Genomic DNA, 20,199 nt, shown 5'->3' with positions numbered 1-20,199 from the left:
ACGTAGTGCGTTATCTAAACGACTGATTCCAAGGGCACCCTTGTCTGGCTCACTTGTGACATCGATAGGTTTCGATGGAACGCCCTCCACTAACCCTTTGTCCACTCCGATCCCCTTTGACTTAGAAAACAATACCACTGACACGAAGTTTCTGCTTTCCTCCAATACTCCTGACGCCATTATGGGACTTGACTTACTGAAGCACTTCCGAGCGACTATTAGATGTTCCCAAGACGGAGTTCGAGTTTTCCTGTACGACAACTCCATTCTGCTTAGACATTGCCCTTCCCGATGCATGTTTTCTATCAATGACGCTGACACGTCCCTGCTTGACACTCTGCCTCCGTATCTGTGGGCCAAGACAGATTCGGACGTAGGGCGCATGATGATTGACCCAGTGCACATTACTGTCCGACCGGACGCAATACTCCCAAAACTTCCACAATATCGGATATCGCCCGAGGGCGAGAAGGCATTGGTAAAGATTATTCAATCACTGATAGACGCAGGAGTGGTAGAGGAAGTGATTAGCAACGTTTGCAACAGCCCTATCTTGCCCATCATCAAGAAACAAGGAGAGGGAGATGAGAAAGCATACCGCTTCATCATTGACCTTCGAGAGATCAACAAAGTGGTTGTACCCCAGTACCCCGTGGTCTCAGACATCACCACTATCCTGACTTTGATTCCTTCTACTGCCACCACCTTCACTGTCATTGACCTCAAAAACGCATTTTTCTCTATGCCCATCCACCCAGACAGCCGATATCTCTTCGGCTTCACCCTAAAAGCCCGCTCATATAGGTTCTGCCGAGCACCCCAAGGCTACACAGAAAGCCCCGGCATCTACAGCCAGGCCCTCAAGAGACAACTGGATCAGGTCCAGTTACCCGATGGAGTGGTGTTAATACAATACGTCGATGACATCCTTTTGGCAGCCGACACCACGCCACTAGCAGTCACAGCCACCATTCAACTCCTGCACTTCCTTGCGGATAATGGCCACAAGGTCTCCAAAAAGAAGTTGCAATTCTGCCAACCCCAGGTCACTTACTTAGGCCACCTTCTGTCCAAAGACGGAAGGAAACTTACTCCCGACCGGATCCAAACCATTCTTGAAACCCCTGTCCCTAAGACTCAGAAACAGGTTCGCTCCCTACTAGGCCTCACCTCCTTCTGCCGACAGTGGTTACCAAACTTCAGCCTCATTGTGAAACCGCTGCCTTCTCTGCTAGCTAAAGATGTCCCTTTCCCCCTCCCTTGGACCCCTGAATGCCAATCCTCCTTCACAGAGCTACGAGATGCCCTTTGTTCAGCCCCTGTCCTAGGTACCCCCGATTACACAAAGCCCTTCTCCCTCTACACTCACGAAAGGGAGGGGTGTGCTTTATCTGTCCTGACCCAGTCCATTGGCCCAAAGCAACGACCGTGCGCTTACTTCTCTGCCACTCTTGACCCCGTAGCCAGAGCCTTACCTGCCTGCCTTCGAGCTGTAGCTGCCGCTGCTATCTCTATCCGACAGAGTGAGGGGATCGTGCTCTCGAATTCCCTCACGGTATTAGTACCCCATGCAGTTGACACCCTCCTGAACCAAACCAAGACGCAACACCTGACGAGTGCACGACTGACTGGATACGAACTGACTCTGCTTGCACCCCACATCACCCTGAAAAGATGCACCACACTGAACCCAGCAACTTTGTTTCCCCTACCAGAAAACGATCCCAGCGTGCCCCCTGTACATGACTGTGTGACCCTCACGGACGAACAGACTAGAAGTAGGGTTGACCTCAGAGACACGGCTTTTCCTGACCCTGACGGAGAGCTGTGGGTGGACGGCTCTTGCATCAAACTCCCCGATGGCACCACTTCAGCTGCCTATGCAGTCACCACGGCCCGAACAGTAGTAGAGACAGCCCGCATTACACAATGATCTGCACAGGCAGCGGAACTGATTGCCCTGACACGAGCATGCATCCTAGCAGCAGGAACCACAGCGAACATTTATACCGACAGCCAGTATGCCTTCGGGGTGGTTCACTATTTTGGGCTCCTTTGGAAGGAAAGGGGATTCTTGACCTCATACGGCACTCCCATCTTACATGGAGACCTAGTCTCCGCGCTGATCGAAGCTGTCCTTCTCCCCAAAAGACTTGCGGTCATCAAATGCCAGGCGCACAAGAAAGTGACAGACATTATTGGACAGGGAAATGCACTAGCCGACATCACTGCTCGAACCACAGCTGAAAATAGGACGACGACACGCATGTACGTGACCAGGTCACAAGCAGGGAAATGGACCGACGCTAGGGACACTATTAGGGACATTCAAATGGCTAGCACAGAACACAAATTGACCTAATGGGCACGGGTGGGATTGAAAGACGACGAAGGCTGCTGGCGGACCAAAGACACGAACAAATGGTTGCTACCTGACGCATACCTGATTCCCATACTGACTATGCACACTCCCCTGCTCACATAGGATCAGCCCCCATGATTGAACTTGTCTCCAGAGTTTGGCACAACGACAAAATCACAGACTCCGCCAAACGTCTGGTCCAACAATGCCTGATATGCCTACAACATAACCCCGGGAAAGGAACTGTGGTACCCCGGGGAGGGTTCGGGGTTCCCAATCACCCGTTTGAAGTCCTGCAGATGGACTACATCCAACTAGACAGATGCCAAGGCCTGAAATACGTACTTGTCGTGGTGTGTGCATTTAGCAAATGGGTGGAAGCATACCCAACCCGTGATAACACTGCTATGGCCACTGCAAAAGTACTGTTAAAAGAATTCTTCCCTCGCTATGGCCTTTGTCGAATTTTATGGAGCGACAATGGCCCCCACTTCGTAGCCGAAGTCATCCAGCTCATCTTAAAGGGGCTGGGTATCAAGCAAAAGTTCCACGCAGTCTTCCAACCCCAGTCTGCTGGACTTGTCGAGCGACACAACGCCACACTAAAGCTAAAGTTAGCCAAGATAGTAGCTACCACAGGGCTAAAATGGCCAGACGCTCTCCCACTGGCATTGCTATCGATGCGTTCCACCCCCACCAAACACCACCTGACACCATACAAGGTCGTTTTCGGCCGACCCATGAGCGTCTGGTCTGCACCAAAACCGACTTCCATTCATGACGTCCCGGACGTCCTAATGTCTGATTATTTGTATAAGTTGAATAAGTTGACTGAAACTCTGTCTGTCATTCACCAACAGGTGCTGCATGCCATCCCTGACGCTTCCAGGGGTCCCGGACACAACCTGCAACCCGGGGATTACATCTTAATCAAGAACTTCCAGCGTGCCAAGAGTCTGGAAGCCCGGTGGACGGGCCCCTGGCAAGTCCTACTGACCACCCGAACAGCTCTTCGAGTGGAAGGAAAGCGGACCTGGGTGCATGCACACCATTGTAAGAGGATTCCCCTGACTCTGATGACCACTGAAGACGTGACCACCCAGGAAGAGCTCCTGAACAAAGACCGACCATCGCTGAATTGCTACCCGGACACAGAGACACTCGAACTTGCAAAGATTCCTGACCCTACCGTGCCATCCGAAGAAGGGTATAACCTGCGTCGAAAGGAGAGAGTTTCGGCTAAGCAGACCATTGACTAAGTCATAATTCTCAGATCGGTGGCCTAACACAACAAGGGCTGTCAGGAGAGAAAGCCAGACGAGGTCTTTGGTTCTGCCCGCTACCGAGCTCCCTAGAAGGTGATGGAAGCGCCCGATAAGAAGGTGATGGAAGCAACCGGACATCCGAAAATTCGCTACAGAAACCCAAAGACAGACAGACTCCACAGCTCAAAGACGATTGCACTTTTCATCACAATCCTTTTTTGCTTTCTCCTCATGACCACGCTCTGGATTGTGGAAGAAAATGCACCTGCTCATGAAACATTCCTGACCACTGCACAGCCTACCACCATGAAGGAACATTATCTGATCTCGCTCTCTCCTCAACTCAGAGAAAGGCGAAAGGAGTTTTAGAACAACTCCTTTGTGCAGCTGCTGCACCAGCACAATCTTGCCACCAATGCCACCAACTGCTGGATCTGTGGGTTGCTACCCCACGCCACTGGACATTCGATACCTTTCATCCCTTCACCCTTCTCAATTCACGGCTCCTGCCTTGCTTGGCTGATCCTCCTGCAAGAAAGCTATAAGGACAATGCCACCTCCAGCAAAACCATGACACATTTCTTTCATCAGGTCTGGCGAAACAAAACAAAGACACACTTCTGCCCGCAGACCTCCAACGACTCAATCCACATGAACATCCCTGCTAAAGAACGAATTGAAATGCAGGTGTTCAACAATCCAACCAGACCCACCTTCTCCTACCTACGGAAACAAACAGCTGCCACTCTGACTGTGGCTCTATCTGTCATCAACGTCACAGGCTACATGTGCATAGAAGGGCTTGGGACACAGCTGGTAGGCCGCAGTGCTTGCTGCTTCACCAGAACTTTGGACTCCATCGATCCACCTTCCTTTGTATCCTCTCCAAACATGTACTTCGTTTGCGGCACAAAGGCTTACACCTGGCTCCCCAAAGGCTGGGGGGGGCACTTGTTTAATCTCCTTCATCCTTCCTCCGACCTATGTGGCTCCAGCGAATCACCATAGACAAAAACGAGCCAAGGACATTGAACAAGCCGACTCAACGGGAGCACAGTTCCTCGATGCTATGAAGGGACTTGTTCCACTCTGGGGCCCGATGGCAAACAGCCGTGCCATCCGACATCTGACTCAGGCAGTCGAAACAACAATGAACATCACAGCTGGTATCCTTGCTAACAACACAGCCGAACTTCAAGCGGTCCGCCTGGTGGCTCTCCAGAACCGCCTTGTTCTAGATGTGGTTCTAGCGGATCGTGGTGGAGCATGCCGCATTATTGGGTCCAGCTGCTGTACATATATACCGGACAACTCACCCTCAGTGTACAAGGCCATCGAGCACCTCCACAGACTCTCCTCAGAAGTCCACCAGGAGCAGGAAGAATGGTCGCTTGATGGATGGTTTTGGAGTACTGTTAAGAACTGGGGCTGGAGACTGTTTACCATTATCCTGATTCCTGTAATTATAATATGTGGATTATGCTTAGGAATTCAATGCCTACCGCCTCTGTGTTCATTATGTGCGAATTGTATTTGCCCTAAGACTATGGACTTTGGAAAGGAACGCATGGGAGCATTATATGATGTCGAGGTTAGGAATTTAATGAAGATTGACATTGAGTAGACAAGCTGGCTAGATATGTTGAAAAGGGAGGACTGTTAAACATAGACTGCAGTGTCAACATTATCGGCGCCATCTTGCCCCCTTTTCGAGCCCATTCGTGCGCGTAAGCGGCAGCCATTTTGAGTACCATTGCCTCTCTGCCCATCGCTGATAGCCAGCCCGTCTCTCTCCCAACCTCATAAGCATCCCCCGCACGCTGACAGACCCCGCTCTCACATGCCTTGGGTCATAAACCCCTCTTCAGCGCAGCTCTGCCTCGGAACCCCATCCTGTTCCCAGCGCGACACCGCCCTTCATTCCTTTCAAAGATCCCGGGTCCTTTGATAAAACCCCCTTTCCTGTGTGCCCGTTTGTCTTACTCATTCCCAGGCCGCCACCCGGCCCCGCGGATACTGTTTATTGCCCCCTATACAGTAGGAAGCTTCCCCCATCAAAGGATCCACGAGTTGATCAAAGCCCCCACCCCATGAGATCCGATCAACCACATACATTCCGTGAATCGGCGGAATGTCCAGCTGCGCGATAATCATCACCTGTTGTGATCGGGGTGGGGACTTCAACTGTAAATGTGTGTGGGAACGGGCCTGAAGCGGGGATTCCGAGGATGTCTTTCCGTACATCAAAGTATTGACAGAGATGTGTTTTACGCAATAAAGCAATAAACTTGTGTATAAGAGGCCAGGCCTCAGAGATGCGGTTAGAGCACCTCGAGAAGATACCCTGTTGTCTGATTTGATTTGTTCTGCTCCGTCGGAATAAAACTTCTGTTTCCTGCCTTCCAGTCTCCAGCGCCTGCCTCTTTGTTTGGTAACTTGAATGGGTATAGAGGCGGTTAACGCCGGGCAACTCTGAAAAAGGTCATCGGCCCTACCTTTTTCCACAGGTTTCATTCTTATTAAGCTGGTGTCATCCTCCTGTTACCATCCATATTTTGTCCTATATCCCCTCCCACGCCTACGGATCTGTGAGCTTTGGTTCCCACGCCTTCCTACGTTTCAAGCTCCCCGCTCCTGAACTCCTGGATGACCCATTTAGGCTGTGCCCCAGGTCTCATGACTACAGATCTCAACTGGTGTTTCCAGTACGGGTCAAGACGTGTATACTTACATATAACAAGAGCCTATATGTAGAGGTATTTGTAGAGCGCAAACCTAGCTAGAGGACAACGGACTGCTGCACAAGGAGGAGAGTCCCGAGTTATGATTCAACATCATTGTGGGTGGTGAATCCTATCACCTGGCGACATAGTGGTCTCTAGAGAGAGTTCCTACTATCAGCCAATAACACCAAGCAAAACCACCAAACCTGAGTCCACAACATAAATCTGGAAGGATTTGAACCCCAACCCGATCACATTCACCCTGGAGCCCGACATTCCCTCAAGGAACAGATGGGCAAGAAATCCAAGGCGGACTGGTACCTGCTGTCTCTACTAAAGAAAGTGGAACTATTGATCACAGAAAGCGACTTCAGAACTACTGTTAAAGCCCTGGTACTTTTGCATCTTGAAGGTGTCAGAGTCCTGGTTCATAGCCTCTCAGGCCCCACCATGTACCCTCTTAAATGCACCCCACATGCTGCAGCACACGGCAAGAGTCTGACGAATATGACCACATCACCCGTACCCAGAGTGGACTCCACTGCCTAGTGCCTTCCCTTGCCAGCCTGCACCATCTTCAAAACCGTACTTATTGTTTAAAAATCCATCACGACTGGCATTCCCTTTTAAAAATGCAAATCTACAAGTACCAGAATGGCAAAAAAAATAAGCCTTGGCAAAGCCAATGGGGTCTGGCTGATGTTGGCTACCAGCTTTTGGATTTCCCAAAGTTGATGAATGATTTTTGTAAAAATTTAGAAAGTGACTACTTTTTGTGTGTAAATGCACATTGTGCAAGAGCGGAATGCCCTCTCTGGCAGTGAAGTTAGCCAATGGCTGAAATGGGCTGACCCATTACTCCATGATGTAGGAGTGGGCAGAGCAAAAATGGGAATGACACAACAACAGGCCAATGGATGAGGAGGGCTGGCCCACTGTCCCTATATTTCTGATATCATGCTGGTAAACATCAAAATAATGTATCAGAGAGCAAGAGCTCAAAACCGAATCTGACACGTCACACAGGAGCTCTCTAGATGCAATGCTACCCTCAGCTCTCGAGGGACCCTCGTTCGTAGGGTCAGGCCATTTGTTTTGACCCTCACTGTGCTTGGAAAACGACACGTGTCAATACAATTAATTACCTTTCAAGGTAGACATTGAGTGCGAAGCACTTCATACGGAGGCTCGTGATGGACAAGCATTCCTGGGTGGAACGAATGGTTGAGAATTACCCCCTCAACTCAGTTCCATGTCCTCGGTCTATCTAATCTACCCCCTCACACACACCTTTCACTTCAGGGTATGTTTGCCCCCTTTGCCTCACACCGTCCGTGCTCCTGGGTGGTCTCAGCCCCCACCCTGGTGGCAGCCCCCCTCCCCCCGATCTGAGCCATAATGCCCCCGGTGGTGCCGCCCCCTGTCCATGTGGGGGGTGTTGGATGGTGAAAGGACACCCCTCCCTTGCCTCACACCGTCCGTCCTCCGTGGTGGTCTCAGCCAGCCCCCACCGTGGTGGTGGCCCCCCCGATCTGAGCTGTAATGCCCCCAGTGGTCTAGCCCCCTGTCCGTGTGTGTGGGGTGTTGGATGGTGAGAGGGCACCCCTCCCTTGCAGCCCCCAGCACGGTGGGGCGAGGGGGGCGCATACCCCCGTCCTCCGGTGGCGGCAGGGGCTGGGGGCGCCTGGTCCCGCCCTTCCCTGCCTCCCTCCCCCGGGCTCTCCAGCCTCCGCTCTCGGTTCTCAGCCCCGCAGAGGAGGAAGAGGCGGAGGAGGAAGAGGAGGAGGCAGGCGGCGGCGGCGGCAGGATGGCGGAGAGCGGCCGGGGAGGGGGCTCCGAGGAGACCGGGGCCAGCCTGCCCTCTGCCCCCCCGGGGGCCGGCGCGCTCAAGGCGGAGGGGGCCGGCGAGGGCTGCGTCCTCAGCCCGGGGGTGTCCAACGGGGACTGCGTGCCCCCGGGGGGCCCCGAGGAGCCGCCCCCCAGCCCCGACCGAAGGGACGGCAAGGCGGGCATTCCCCGGAGGAGCAGCATCATCAAGGTAGGCGAGGGCAGCGGGGCACCGGGGCAAGGGGTGCCACCCTAGGAAGGGGCATGATCAAAGCGCGGGGGGCTCGGACTCCAGCACACCCAACATTATCTTCATCAATGGGGAGAAGAATTGGCAATTTGGGGGGGCACGAGTCAGTCGTGCTGCAACTAAGAATGGGGGGCTGCTGCAAACTGCCCCCGGGCGAGGGTGGCGGTTCCTGCATGCTCACGGACGGTGGGGCTGGGCTGCTGCCGGTGTAGTGTCTGCAGCCCCCCCCCCCCCCCCCCGGCTCGCGTGCTGCTGCCTTTGATCTGAAGGGGGGGGGGGAGGGGGGTGCTTGCCGCTGAACCTACAACCAGGAAATGGTGGGCGTATTGCAGCTTCCCCTTCAACAGCTGGGGGCCGTGCTGCTGCAACTGCAGCTGGGTGGGGGCTCCACACACAATGGGAGGGCCGTGCGTGTGGGGTGTGCCTGGGGTCCGGCTCCTTCCCTTGAACCCGTGTGGAATGTGCGGCTGCAACTATTAACACGAGGGGAGGGGGGGGGGGGGCATTGAGTCGGGCGATCCTGCTGCAACTAGTAACAGGGGGGGTCATTGGGTCGGGCGATCCTGCTGCAACTAGTAACACGGGGGGGGGGGGGGGGTCATTGGGTCGGGCGGTGCTGCTGCAACTAGAGTATGGGGCAGTGTTGATGCTGCAGCCTGAGCGAAGTCGGGCTCTCCTGAAGCACCATGGCTGACAGGAAAGCTGGGGCTTATGCAGCTGGAGTTAGGGGGTCTCTACTACTACAAGTAGTGCCACGGGGGGGGGGCTGCTGCAACTAGTAACATGGGGACGGTGCTGCAGCAACTAGGAACATGGGGTCGTGCTGCTGCAACTAGTAACATGGGGACGGTGCTGCTGCAACTAGTAACATGGGGGACAGTGCTGCTGCAACTAGTAACATGGGGGGCGGTGCTGCAGCAACTAGTAACATGGGTACGGTGCTGCAGCAATTAGTAACACAGGAAGGCGCTGTTGCAACTAGTAACATGGTGAACAGTGCTGCTGCAACTAGTAACATGGGGCGGTGCTGCTGCAACTAGTAACATGGGGGACGGGGCTGCAGCAACTAGTAACATGGGTACGGTGCTGCAGCAATTAGTAACACAGGAAGGCGCTGTTGCAACTAGTAACATGGTGAACAGTGCTGCTGCAACTAGTAACATGGGGTGGCGCTGCTGCAACTAGTAACATGGGGGACGGGGCTGCAGCAACTAGTAACATGGGTACGGTGCTGCAGCAACTAGTAACACAGGAAGGCGCTGTTGCAACTAGTAACATGGTGAACGGTGCTGCTGCATTGAGTAACACAGGGTGGTGCTGCTGCAACTAGTAACATGGGGGACAGTGCTGCTGCAACTAGTAACATGGGGTGGTGCTGCTGCAACTAGTAACATGGGGGACAGTGCTGCTGCAACTAGTAACATGGGGTGGTGCTGCTGCAAATAGTAACACGGGGTGGCGCTGCAGCAACTAGTAACACGGGGGGGGCTGCTGCAACTAGTAACATGGGGACGGTGCTGCTGCAACTAGTAACATGGGGGACGGTGCTGCAGCAACTAGGAACATGGGGTCGTGCTGCTGCAACTAGTAACATGGGGGACGGTGCTGCTGCAACTAGTAACATGGGGGACAGTGCTGCTGCAACTAGTAACATGGGGGACGGTGCTGCAGCAACTAGGAACATGGGGTCGTGCTGCTGCAACTGGTAACATGGGGGACGGTGCTGCTGCAACTAGTAACATGGGGGGCGGTGCTGCTGCAACTAGTAACATGGGGGGCGGTGCTGCTGCAACTAGTAACATGGGGGGCGGTGCTGCTGCAACTAGTAACATGGGTACGGTGCTGCAGCAATTAGTAACACAGGAAGGCGCTGTTGCAACTATAACATGGTGAACAGTGCTGCTGCAACTAGTAACATGGGGTGGCGCTGCTGCAACTAGTAACATGGGGGACGGGGCTGCAGCAACTAGTAACATGGGTACGGTGCTGCAGCAACTAGTAACACAGGAAGGCGCTGTTGCAACTAGTAACATGGTGAACGGTGCTGCTGCATTGAGTAACACAGGGTGGTGCTGCTGCAACTAGTAACATGGGGGACAGTGCTGCTGCAACTAGTAACATGGGGTGGTGCTGCTGCAACTAGTAACATGGGGGACAGTGCTGCTGCAACTAGTAACATGGGGTGGTGCTGCTGCAAATAGTAACACGGGGTGGCGCTGCAGCAACTAGTAACACGGGGGGCGGTGCTGCTGCATTGAGTAACACAGGGCGGCGCTGCTGCAACTAGAAACATGGGGACGGTGCTGCAGCAATTAGTAACACAGGAAGGCGCTGTTGCAACTAGTAACATGGTGAACAGTGCTGCTGCATTGAGTAACACAGGGTGGTGCTGCTGCAACTAGTAACATGATGGGCAGTGCTGCTGCAACTAGTAACATGGGGTGGTGCTGCTGCAACTAGTAACATGGGGTGGTGCTGCTGCAACTAGTAACATGGGGGACAGTGCTGCTGCAACTAGTAACATGGGGTGGCACTGCTGCAACTAGTAACATGGGGACGGTGCTGCTGCAACTAGTAACATGGGGTGGCGCTGCTGCAACTAGTAACATGGGGAACGGTGCTGCTGCAACTAGTAACATGGGTACGGTGCTGCAGCAATTAGTAACATGGGGTGGCGCTGCTGCAACTAGTAACATGGGGAACGGTGCTGCTGCAACTAGTAACATGGGTACGGTGCTGCAGCAATTAGTAACACGGGGTGGCGCTGCTGTAACTAGTAACATAGGGGACGGTGCTGCAGCAACTAGTAACACAGGGTGGCGCTGTTGCAACTAGTAACATGGGGGACGGTGCTGCAACAAATAGTAACACGGGGTGGTGCTGTTGCAACTAGTAACATGGTGGACGGTGCTGCTGCAACAAATAGTAACACGGGGTGGCGCTGCTGCAACTAGTAACATGGGTACAGTGCTGCAGCAAATAGTAACACGGGGTGGTGCTGTTGCAACTAGTAACACAGGCCGGCGCTGCTGTAACTAGTAACATAGGGGACGGTGCTGCTGCAACAAATAGTAACACAGGGTGGCGCTGTTGCAACTAGTAACATGGGGGACAGTGCTGCAACAAATAGTAACACGGGGTGGTGCTGTTGCAACTAGTAACATGGGGACGGTGCTGCTGCATTGAGTAACAGAGGGCGGTGCTGCTGCAACTAGTAACCTGGTGGGCAGTGCTGCTGCAACTAGTAACATGGGGTGGCCCTGCTTCAACTAGTAACATGGGGGGCGGTGCTGCAGCAACTAGTAACACGGGGTGGCGCTGCTGCAACTAGTATCATGGGGGGCGGTGCTGCTGCAACTAGTAACATAGGGTGGCGCTGTTGCAACTAGTAACATGGGGGACGGTGCTGCAACAAATAGTAACACGGGGTGGTGCTGTTGCAACTAGTAACATGGTGGACGGTGCTGCTGCAACAAATAGTAACACGGGGTGGCGCTGCTGCAACTAGTAACATGGGTACAGTGCTGCAGCAAATAGTAACACGGGGTGGTGCTGTTGCAACTAGTAACACAGGCCGGCGCTGCTGTAACTAGTAACATAGGGGACGGTGCTGCAGCAACTAGTAACACAGGGTGGCGCTGTTGCAACTAGTAACATGGGGGACGGTGCTGCAACAAATAGTAACACGGGGTGGTGCTGTTGCAACTAGTAACATGGGGGACGGTGCTGCTGCATTGAGTAACAGAGGGCGGTGCTGCTGCAACTAGTAACCTGGTGGGCAGTGCTGCTGCAACTAGTAACATGGGGTGGCCCTGCTTCAACTAGTAACATGGGGGGCGGTGCTGCAGCAACTAGTAACACGGGGTGGCGCTGCTGCAACTAGTATCATGGGGGGCGGTGCTGCTGCAACTAGTAACATAGGGTGGCGCTGTTGCAACTAGTAACATGGGGGACGGTGCTGCAACAAATAGTAACACGGGGTGGTGCTGTTGCAACTAGTAACATGGTGGACAGTGCTGCTGCAACAAATAGTAACACGGGGTGGCGCTGCTGCAACTAGTAACATGGGTACAGTGCTGCAGCAAATAGTAACACGGGGTGGTGCTGTTGCAACTAGTAACACAGGCCGGCGCTGCTGTAACTAGTAACATAGGGGACGGTGCTGCAGCAACTAGTAACACAGGGTGGCGCTGTTGCAACTAGTAACATGGGGGACGGTGCTGCAACAAATAGTAACACGGGGTGGTGCTGTTGCAACTAGTAACATGGGGGACGGTGCTGCTGCATTGAGTAACAGAGGGCGGTGCTGCTGCAACTAGTAACATGGTGGGCAGTGCTGCTGCAACTAGTAACATGGGGGGCGGTGCTGCAGCAACTAGTAACACGGGGTGGCGCTGCTGCAACTAGTATCATGGGGGGCGGTGCTGCAGCAACTAGTAACACGGGGTGGCGCTGTTGCAACTAGTAACATGGAGGACGGTGCTGCTGCATTGAGTAACACAGGGCGGTGCTGCTTCAGCTAATAACAGGGGGACGGTGCTACAACTAGTAACATGGGGGACGGTGCTGCAGCAACTAGTAACGCGGGGTGGCACTGCTGCAACGAGTAACATGGGGGACGGTGCTGCTGCAACTAGTAACATGAGGGACGGTGCTGCTGCAACTAGTAACATGGGTACGGTGCTGCAGCAATTAGTAACACGGGGTGGCGCTGCTGCAACTAGTAACATAGGTACGGTGCTGCAGCAACTAGTAACACGGGGTGGCGCTGTTGCAACTAGTAACATGGTGAACAGTGCTGCTGCATTGAGTAACACAGGGCGGTGCTGCTGCAACTAGTAACATGGTGGGCAGTGCTGCTGCAACTAGTAACATGGGGTGCCACTGCTTCAACTAGTAACATGGGAGACGGTGCTGCAGCAACTAGTAACACGGGGTGGCGCTGCTGCAACTAGTAACATGGGGGACGGTGCTGCAACAAATAGTAACACAGGGTGGTGCTGTTGCAACTAGTAACATGGGGGACGGTGTTGCTGCATTGAGTAACAGAGGGCGGTGCTTCTGCAACTAGTAACATGGGCGGTGCTGCTGCAACTAGTAACATGGGCGGTGCTGCTGCAACTAGTAACATGGGGGATGGTGCTGCAGCAACTAGTAACACGGGGTGGCGCTGCTGCAACTAGTAACATGGGGGACGGTGCTGCTGCATTGAGTTGCACAGGGTGGTGCTGCTGCAACTAGTAACAAGGGATGGTGCTGCTGCAGCTAGTAACACAGGCAGTGCTGCAGCTAGTAACATGGGGCGGTGCTGCAGCTAGTAACATGGGTGATGTTGCTGCTGCAACTAGTAACATGGGGCGGTGCTGCTGCTGCAGCATGGTCATGATTGGCTCTCCTGATGCATGAAGCACCATGTCTGATTGGAAGGTTTGGGCTTATGTAAGGGGGTCCCTACTACCTCAGCTAGTATCTCGCGGCGGGGAGCTGCAGATAGTAACATGGCGGGTGAAGCAGCTGCATGTAGTAACATGAGGGGCAAAGCGGCTGCATGTAGTAACATGGGGGCTACAACTAGTCCCGCGGGGTGGTGCATGTAGTAACATGTGGTTGGTGCGGCTGCAACTAGTAACCTGGGGGACAGTGCTGCATCTATTAACATGGGGGCAGTGCTACTGCAGCAAGTAACATGGGGGATGGTGCTTCTGCATATAGTAACATGGGATCTGCATGTAGTAACATTGAGGCGGCGCAGCTGCATCTAGTAACATGGGGCAGTGCTACTGCAGCAAGTAACATGGAGGATGGTGCTGCTGCAGCGAATAACACGGGTGACGGTGCTGCTGCAACCAGTAATATGGGGAAGGGGGAACATTGAGTCGAGCGGTGCTGCTGCAACTAGTAACACAGGGCGGCGGTGCTGCTTCAACTACTAACACTGGGGCAGTGTTGCTGCTGCAGCCTGGGCGGTGTCGGGATCTCCTGATGCATGAAGCACCATGTCTGACAGGAAGGCTGGGGCTTATGTAAGTGGAGTAAGGGGGTCTCTACTACTGCAGCTAGTATCATGGGGGGATGCTGCAGCTAGTAACAGGAGGCGGTGCTGCTTTAACTAGTAACAGGGGGCAGTGCTGCTGCAACTTGTAACATGGGGGACAGTGCTGCAACAAATAGTAACACGGGTGGTGCTGTTGCAACTAGTAACATGGGTGATGGTGCTGCTGCAACTAGAAGCATGAGGGTGCGGCTGCAACTAGTAACATGGGGCGGTGCTGCTGCTGAAGCATGGGTGATGTCTGGCTCTCCTGATGCATGAAGCACCAGGTCTGATAGGAAGGTTTGGGCTTATGTAACTGGAGTAAGGGGGTCTCTTCTACTGCAGCTAGTAACACAGGGGCGGGGGTGCTGCAACTAGTAACATGGGACAGTGCTGCTGCAACTAGTAACATGAGTACGGTGCTGCTACATGTAGTAACATGGGGCGGTGCTGCTGCATGTAGTAACATGGGGTGGTGCAGCTGCAACTAGTAACATGGGACGGTGCAGCTGCATGTAGTAACATGGGCTGCTGCATGTAGTAACATGGGGCGGTGCTGCTACATGTAGTAACATGGGGTGGTGCAGCTGCATGTAGTAACATGGGGTGGTGCAGCTGCATGTAGTAACATGGGGTGGTGCAGCTGCATGTAGTAACATGGGGCGGAGCTGCTGCATGTAGTAACATGGGGCGGTGCTACTGCAACTAGTAACATGGGGCGGTGCTGCTGCAACTAGTAACATGGGGCGGTGCTGCTGCAACTAGTAACATGGGGGCGGTGCTGCTGCAACTAGTAACATGGGGCGGTGCTGCTGCAACTAGTAACGGGGTGGCGCAGCTGCATCTAGTAACAGGGCGGGCAGCATGGCTGTATGTAGTAACATGGGGCCGGCGTTGCTGCAACTAGTAACATGGGGCGGCGCAGCTGCATCTAGTACCATAGAGTGGCGCTGCTTCATCTAGTAACATGGGGGTGGCGTGCCTGCATGTAGTAACATGGGAATGGCGCTGCTGCAACTAGTAACATGGCAGCACGTCTGCAACTAGTAACACAGCAGCTGCACAGCTGATCTGGTAACATGGGGCGGTGCTGCTGCAACTAGTAACATGGGTGACGGGGCTGCTGCAACTAGTAACATGGGGCGGTGCTGCTGCTGCAGCATGGGCATGCTTGGCTCTCCTGATGATTGAAGCACCATGTCTGATTGGAAGGTTTGGGCTCATGTAAGTGGAGTAAGGGGGTAAATACTACCTCAGCTATTATCACGGGGCGGGGAGCTGCAGATAGTAACATGGCGGGTGAAGCAGCTGCATGTAGTAACATGAGGGGCAAAGCGGCTGCATGTAGTAACATGGGGGCTTCAACTAGACCCACGGGGTGCTGCATGTAGTAACACGGGGTTGGCGCTGCTACAACTAGTAACATGGGGGTGGCGCTGCTGCAACTAGTAACCTAGGGGACGGTGCGGCATCTATTAACATGGGGGCAGTGCTACTGCAGCAAGTAACAAGGAGGATGGTGGTGCTGCAGCTAATAACACGGGTGACGGTGCTGCTGCAACCAGTAATATGGGTAAGGAGGATCATTGGGTCGAGTGGTGCTGCTGCAACTAGTAACACGGGCGGTGGTGCTGCTGCAACTACTAACACTGGGGCAGTGTTGCTGCTGCTGCCTGGGCGGTGTCGGGATCTCCTGATGCATGAAGCACCATGTCTGACGGGAAGGCTGGGGCTTATGTAAGTGGACTGAGGGGGTCTCTACTACTGCAGCTAGTATCATGGGGTGCTGCTGCAGCTAGTAGCAGGAGGCAGTGCTGCTTTAACTAGTAACAGGGGGGCAGTGCTGTTGCAACTTGTAACATGGGGGTGGTGCTGCTGCAACTACTAAAATGGGGTGGTGCTGCTGCACCTAGTACCATGGGGGACGGTGCTGCTGCAACTTGTAACATGGGGGGTGCTGCTGCAACTAGTAAAATGTGGTGGTGCAGCTACAACTAGTAATATGGGGTGGTGCTGCTGCTACTAGTAACGCTGGGTGGTGCTGCTATGACTAGTAACGCAGGGATGGTGCTGCTGCGACTAGTAACACATGGGAGGGGCTCCTGCAACTACTAAGATGGGACGGTGCTGCAGCAACTAGTAACATGGGGCGGTGCTGCAGCAACTAGTAACATGGGGCGGTGCTGCAGCAACTAGTAACACAGGGCGGTACTGCTGCATCTAGTAACACATGGATGGTGCTGCTGCATCTAGTAACATGGGGACTGTGCTGCTGTAACTGGTAACACGGGATGGTGCTGCTACAACTGGTAACATGGGAGCGGTGCTGCAGCAACTAGTAAAATGGAGCGGCGCTGCAGCAACTAGTAACATGGGCGATGCTGCAGCAACTAGTAACATGGGGTGGTGCTGCAGCAACTAGTAACATGGGGTGGTGCTGCAGCAACTAGTAACACAGGGCGATGCTGCTGCATCTAGTAATACGGACGGTGCTGCTTCATCTAGTAACATGGGGACTGTGCTGCTGCAAATAGTAACACAGGGAAGTACTGCTGCATCTAGTAACATGGGGACTGTGCTGCTGCATCTAGAAACATGGAGATTGTGCTGCTGCGTCTAGTAACGGGGACGGTGCTCCTGCAACTAGTAACATGGGGCGGTGCTGCTGCAACTAGTAACATGGGGGTGGTGCTGCTGCAACTAGTAACATGGGGGTGGTGCTCCTGCAACTAGTAACATGGGGCGGTGCTCCTGCAACTAGTAACATGGGGCGGTGCTCCTGCAACTAGTAACACGGGGATGGTGCTGCTGCATCTAGTAACAGGGGGATGTGCTCCTGCAACTAGTAACAAAGGGGATGTGCTCCTGGAACTAGTAACACAAGGGTTGTGCTCCTGCAACTATTAACATGGAGGCGGTGCTGCTGCAACTAGCAACACAGGGGCAGTGCTGCTGCAACTAGTAACATGGGGGCGTCACAGCTGCAACTAGTAACATGGGGCGGTGCTGCTGCATCTAGTAACACGGGGACGGTGCTGCTGCATCTAGAAACACGGGGACGGTGCTGCTGCATCTTGTAACACAGGAAATGTGCGCCTGAAACTAGTAACATAAGGTGATGCTCCTGCAACTAGTAAGACGAGGTGGTGCTCCTGCAACTAGTAACATGGGGCAGTGCTGCTGCATCTAGTAACACGGGGACGGTGCTGCTGCATCTAGAAACACAGGGACGGTGCTGCTGCTGCATCTTGTAACACAGGAAATGTGCGCCTGAAACTAGTAACACGAGGTGGTGCTCCTGCAACTAGTAACACGGGGTGGTGCTCCTGCAACTAGTAACATGGACCGGTGCTCCTGCAACTAGTAACACATGGGCGGTGCTCCTGCAATTAGTAACATGGTGTGGTGCTCCTGCAACTATTAACATGGGGTGGTGCCCCTGTAACTAGTAACATGGGGCGGTGCTCCTGCAACTTTAAACATGGGGTGGTGCTGCTGCAACTGATAACATGGGGCGGTGCTGCTGCAACTAGTAACATGGGGGCGGTGCTGCTGCAACTAGTAACATGGGGGCGGTGCTGCTGCAACTAGTAACATGGGGGAGGTGCTGCTGCAACTAGTAACATGGGGCGGTGCTGCTGCAACTAGTAACATGGGGCGGTGCTGCTATGACTAGTAATGCAGGGATGGTGCTGCTGTGACTAGTAATACATGGGAGGGGCTGCTGCAATTAGAAACATGGGGGCGGTGCTGCTGCAACTAGTAACATGGGGGCGGTGCTGCTGCAACTAGTAACATGGGGGAGGTGCTGCTGCAACTAGTAACATGGGGCGGTGCTGCTGCAACTAGTAACATGGGGCGGTGCTGCTGCAACTAGTAACATGGGGCGGTGCTGCTGCAACTAGTAACATGGGGATTGTGCTCCTGACACTAGTAAAATGGGGGAGGTGCTGCTGCTACTAGTAACGCTGGGCGGTGCTGCTATGACTAGTAATGCAGGGATGGTGCTGCTGTGACTAGTAATACATGGGAGGGGCTGCTGCAATTAGAAACATGGGGGCGGTTCTGCTGCAACTAGTAAAATGGGAGCGGTGCTCCTGCAACCTAGTAACATGGGGGCGGTGCTCCTGCAACTAGTAACATGGGGCGGTGCTCTTGCAACTAGTAACATGGGGCGGTGCTCCTGCAACTAGTAACATGGGGGCGGTGTTCCTGCAACTAGTAACAATAGGGGCGGTGCTCCTGCAACTAGTAACATGGGGGCGGTGCTCCTGCAAGTAGTAACATGGGGCGGTGCTGCTGCAACTAGTAACACAGGGGGTGCTGCTGCAACTAGAAACACGAGTAGGTGCTCCTGTAACTAGTAACACGGGAAGGGTGCTGCTGCAACTAGTAACACGGGGAGGGTGCTGCTGCATCTAGTAACGGGTGAGCGTAGCTACATATAGTAACGGGGCAGCACGGCTGCATGTATTAACATGGGGGTGGCGCGGTTGCATCTAAGTACATTGGGCGGCGCAGCTGCATCTAGTAATGTGGGGGGCGGCTGCATGTAGTAACATGGGGGCGGCGCGGCTGCATCTAGTAACGTGGGGGGCGGCTGCATATATTAAAATGGAGGGGCAGCGCGGCTGCATGTAGTAACATGGAAGGGTGGAGCTGCTGCAACTAGAAAGAGAGGGGCAACGCTGCTGCAACTAGTAACGGGGTGGTGCTGCTGCAACTAGTAACAGGGGGTGGCGCTGCTGCAACTAGTAACAGGGGGTGGCGCTGCTGCAACTAGTAACAGGGGGTGGCGCTGCTGCAACTAGTAACAGGGGGTGGCGCTGCTGCAACTAGTAACACGGGGTTGCGCTGCTGCAACAGGTTATGTGGAGCGAAGGGGTTTTTTTTTCAGGAGGGCAACAAAATATCTTCATATATTTAAATTTTTGTATAAAGCTGTAATTGCTTTAGATCCCAAGTTCAATAGTGTAATCTTTCCTTCTGCTGCAAATTATTCTCCAAAATGTGGAACTTTTCTCAAAATATTCTTTATTGTAATCCGTTTTCAGTAATTTTTTGGCAGACCCAGCCAACTTGTTTGATCCCCTGAAGGGACTTCATCAGCGCCTGGAACAATTATATACACACACACACACACACACACACACACACACACACACACACACACAAAATCAATGCTAAAATCATGTTCAAACATTTTGAAAATCTTGTTTTCTCTCTTTTGAAATCTTTTTGCATTAAAAAAAAAAATATATTTTTAAAATATAATTCTAAATAAAAACGTTGCTCTGGTATGCATCTTTTACCCGTGTCCAGACTTCCAACCGAACTTGATTCAACAGCGCTGCTGCAACTTGCAACACAGGGCGGTGATGCTGCAACTAGTAACATGGGGTGGTGCTGCTGCAACTAGTAACATAGGGCGGTGCTGCTGCAACTAGTAACATGGGGCGGCGCTGCTGCAACTAGTAACATGGGGCGGTGCTCCTGAAACTAGTGACATGGGGCGGTGCTGCAGTAACTAGTAACACAGGCCGGTGCTGCTGTGACTAGTATCACGGGGGTGCTGCTGCGACTAGTAACACAGGGAGGTGTTCCTGCAACTAGTAATATGGGGCGGTGCTGCAGCAGCCAGTAACACAGGGCGGTGCTGCTGCAACTAGTAACAAGGGGGTGCTGCTGCGACTAGTAACACAGGGAGGTGCTCCTGCAAAAAGTAATATGACTAGTTG

At 53.4% G+C, this 20,199-nt stretch overlaps 1 protein-coding gene across 1 annotated transcript in view; it reads left to right on the top strand.

The window, feature by feature from the left end:
- Positions 1 to 8,126: 8,126 nt before the first annotated feature.
- PLCL2 (phospholipase C like 2) overlaps positions 8,127 to 20,199 on the top strand; it is a 422,947-nt gene continuing 410,874 nt past the window's right edge. The window contains exon 1 of the mRNA XM_086942184.1: positions 8,127 to 8,388. Within this exon, the coding sequence (XP_086798310.1) occupies positions 8,158 to 8,388 (231 nt within the window). The 5' untranslated portion in view covers positions 8,127 to 8,157. The remainder of the gene's footprint in view (positions 8,389 to 20,199) is intronic.

The sequence above is a fragment of the Lissotriton vulgaris genome, chromosome 10, assembly GCF_964263255.1.
Source record: "Lissotriton vulgaris chromosome 10, aLisVul1.2, whole genome shotgun sequence".
In the NCBI taxonomy this organism is placed as follows: Eukaryota; Metazoa; Chordata; class Amphibia; order Caudata; family Salamandridae; genus Lissotriton; species Lissotriton vulgaris.
The sequence above is the reverse complement of the archived record's forward strand: the minus strand, read 5'-3'. Positions and strand labels throughout refer to the sequence as shown.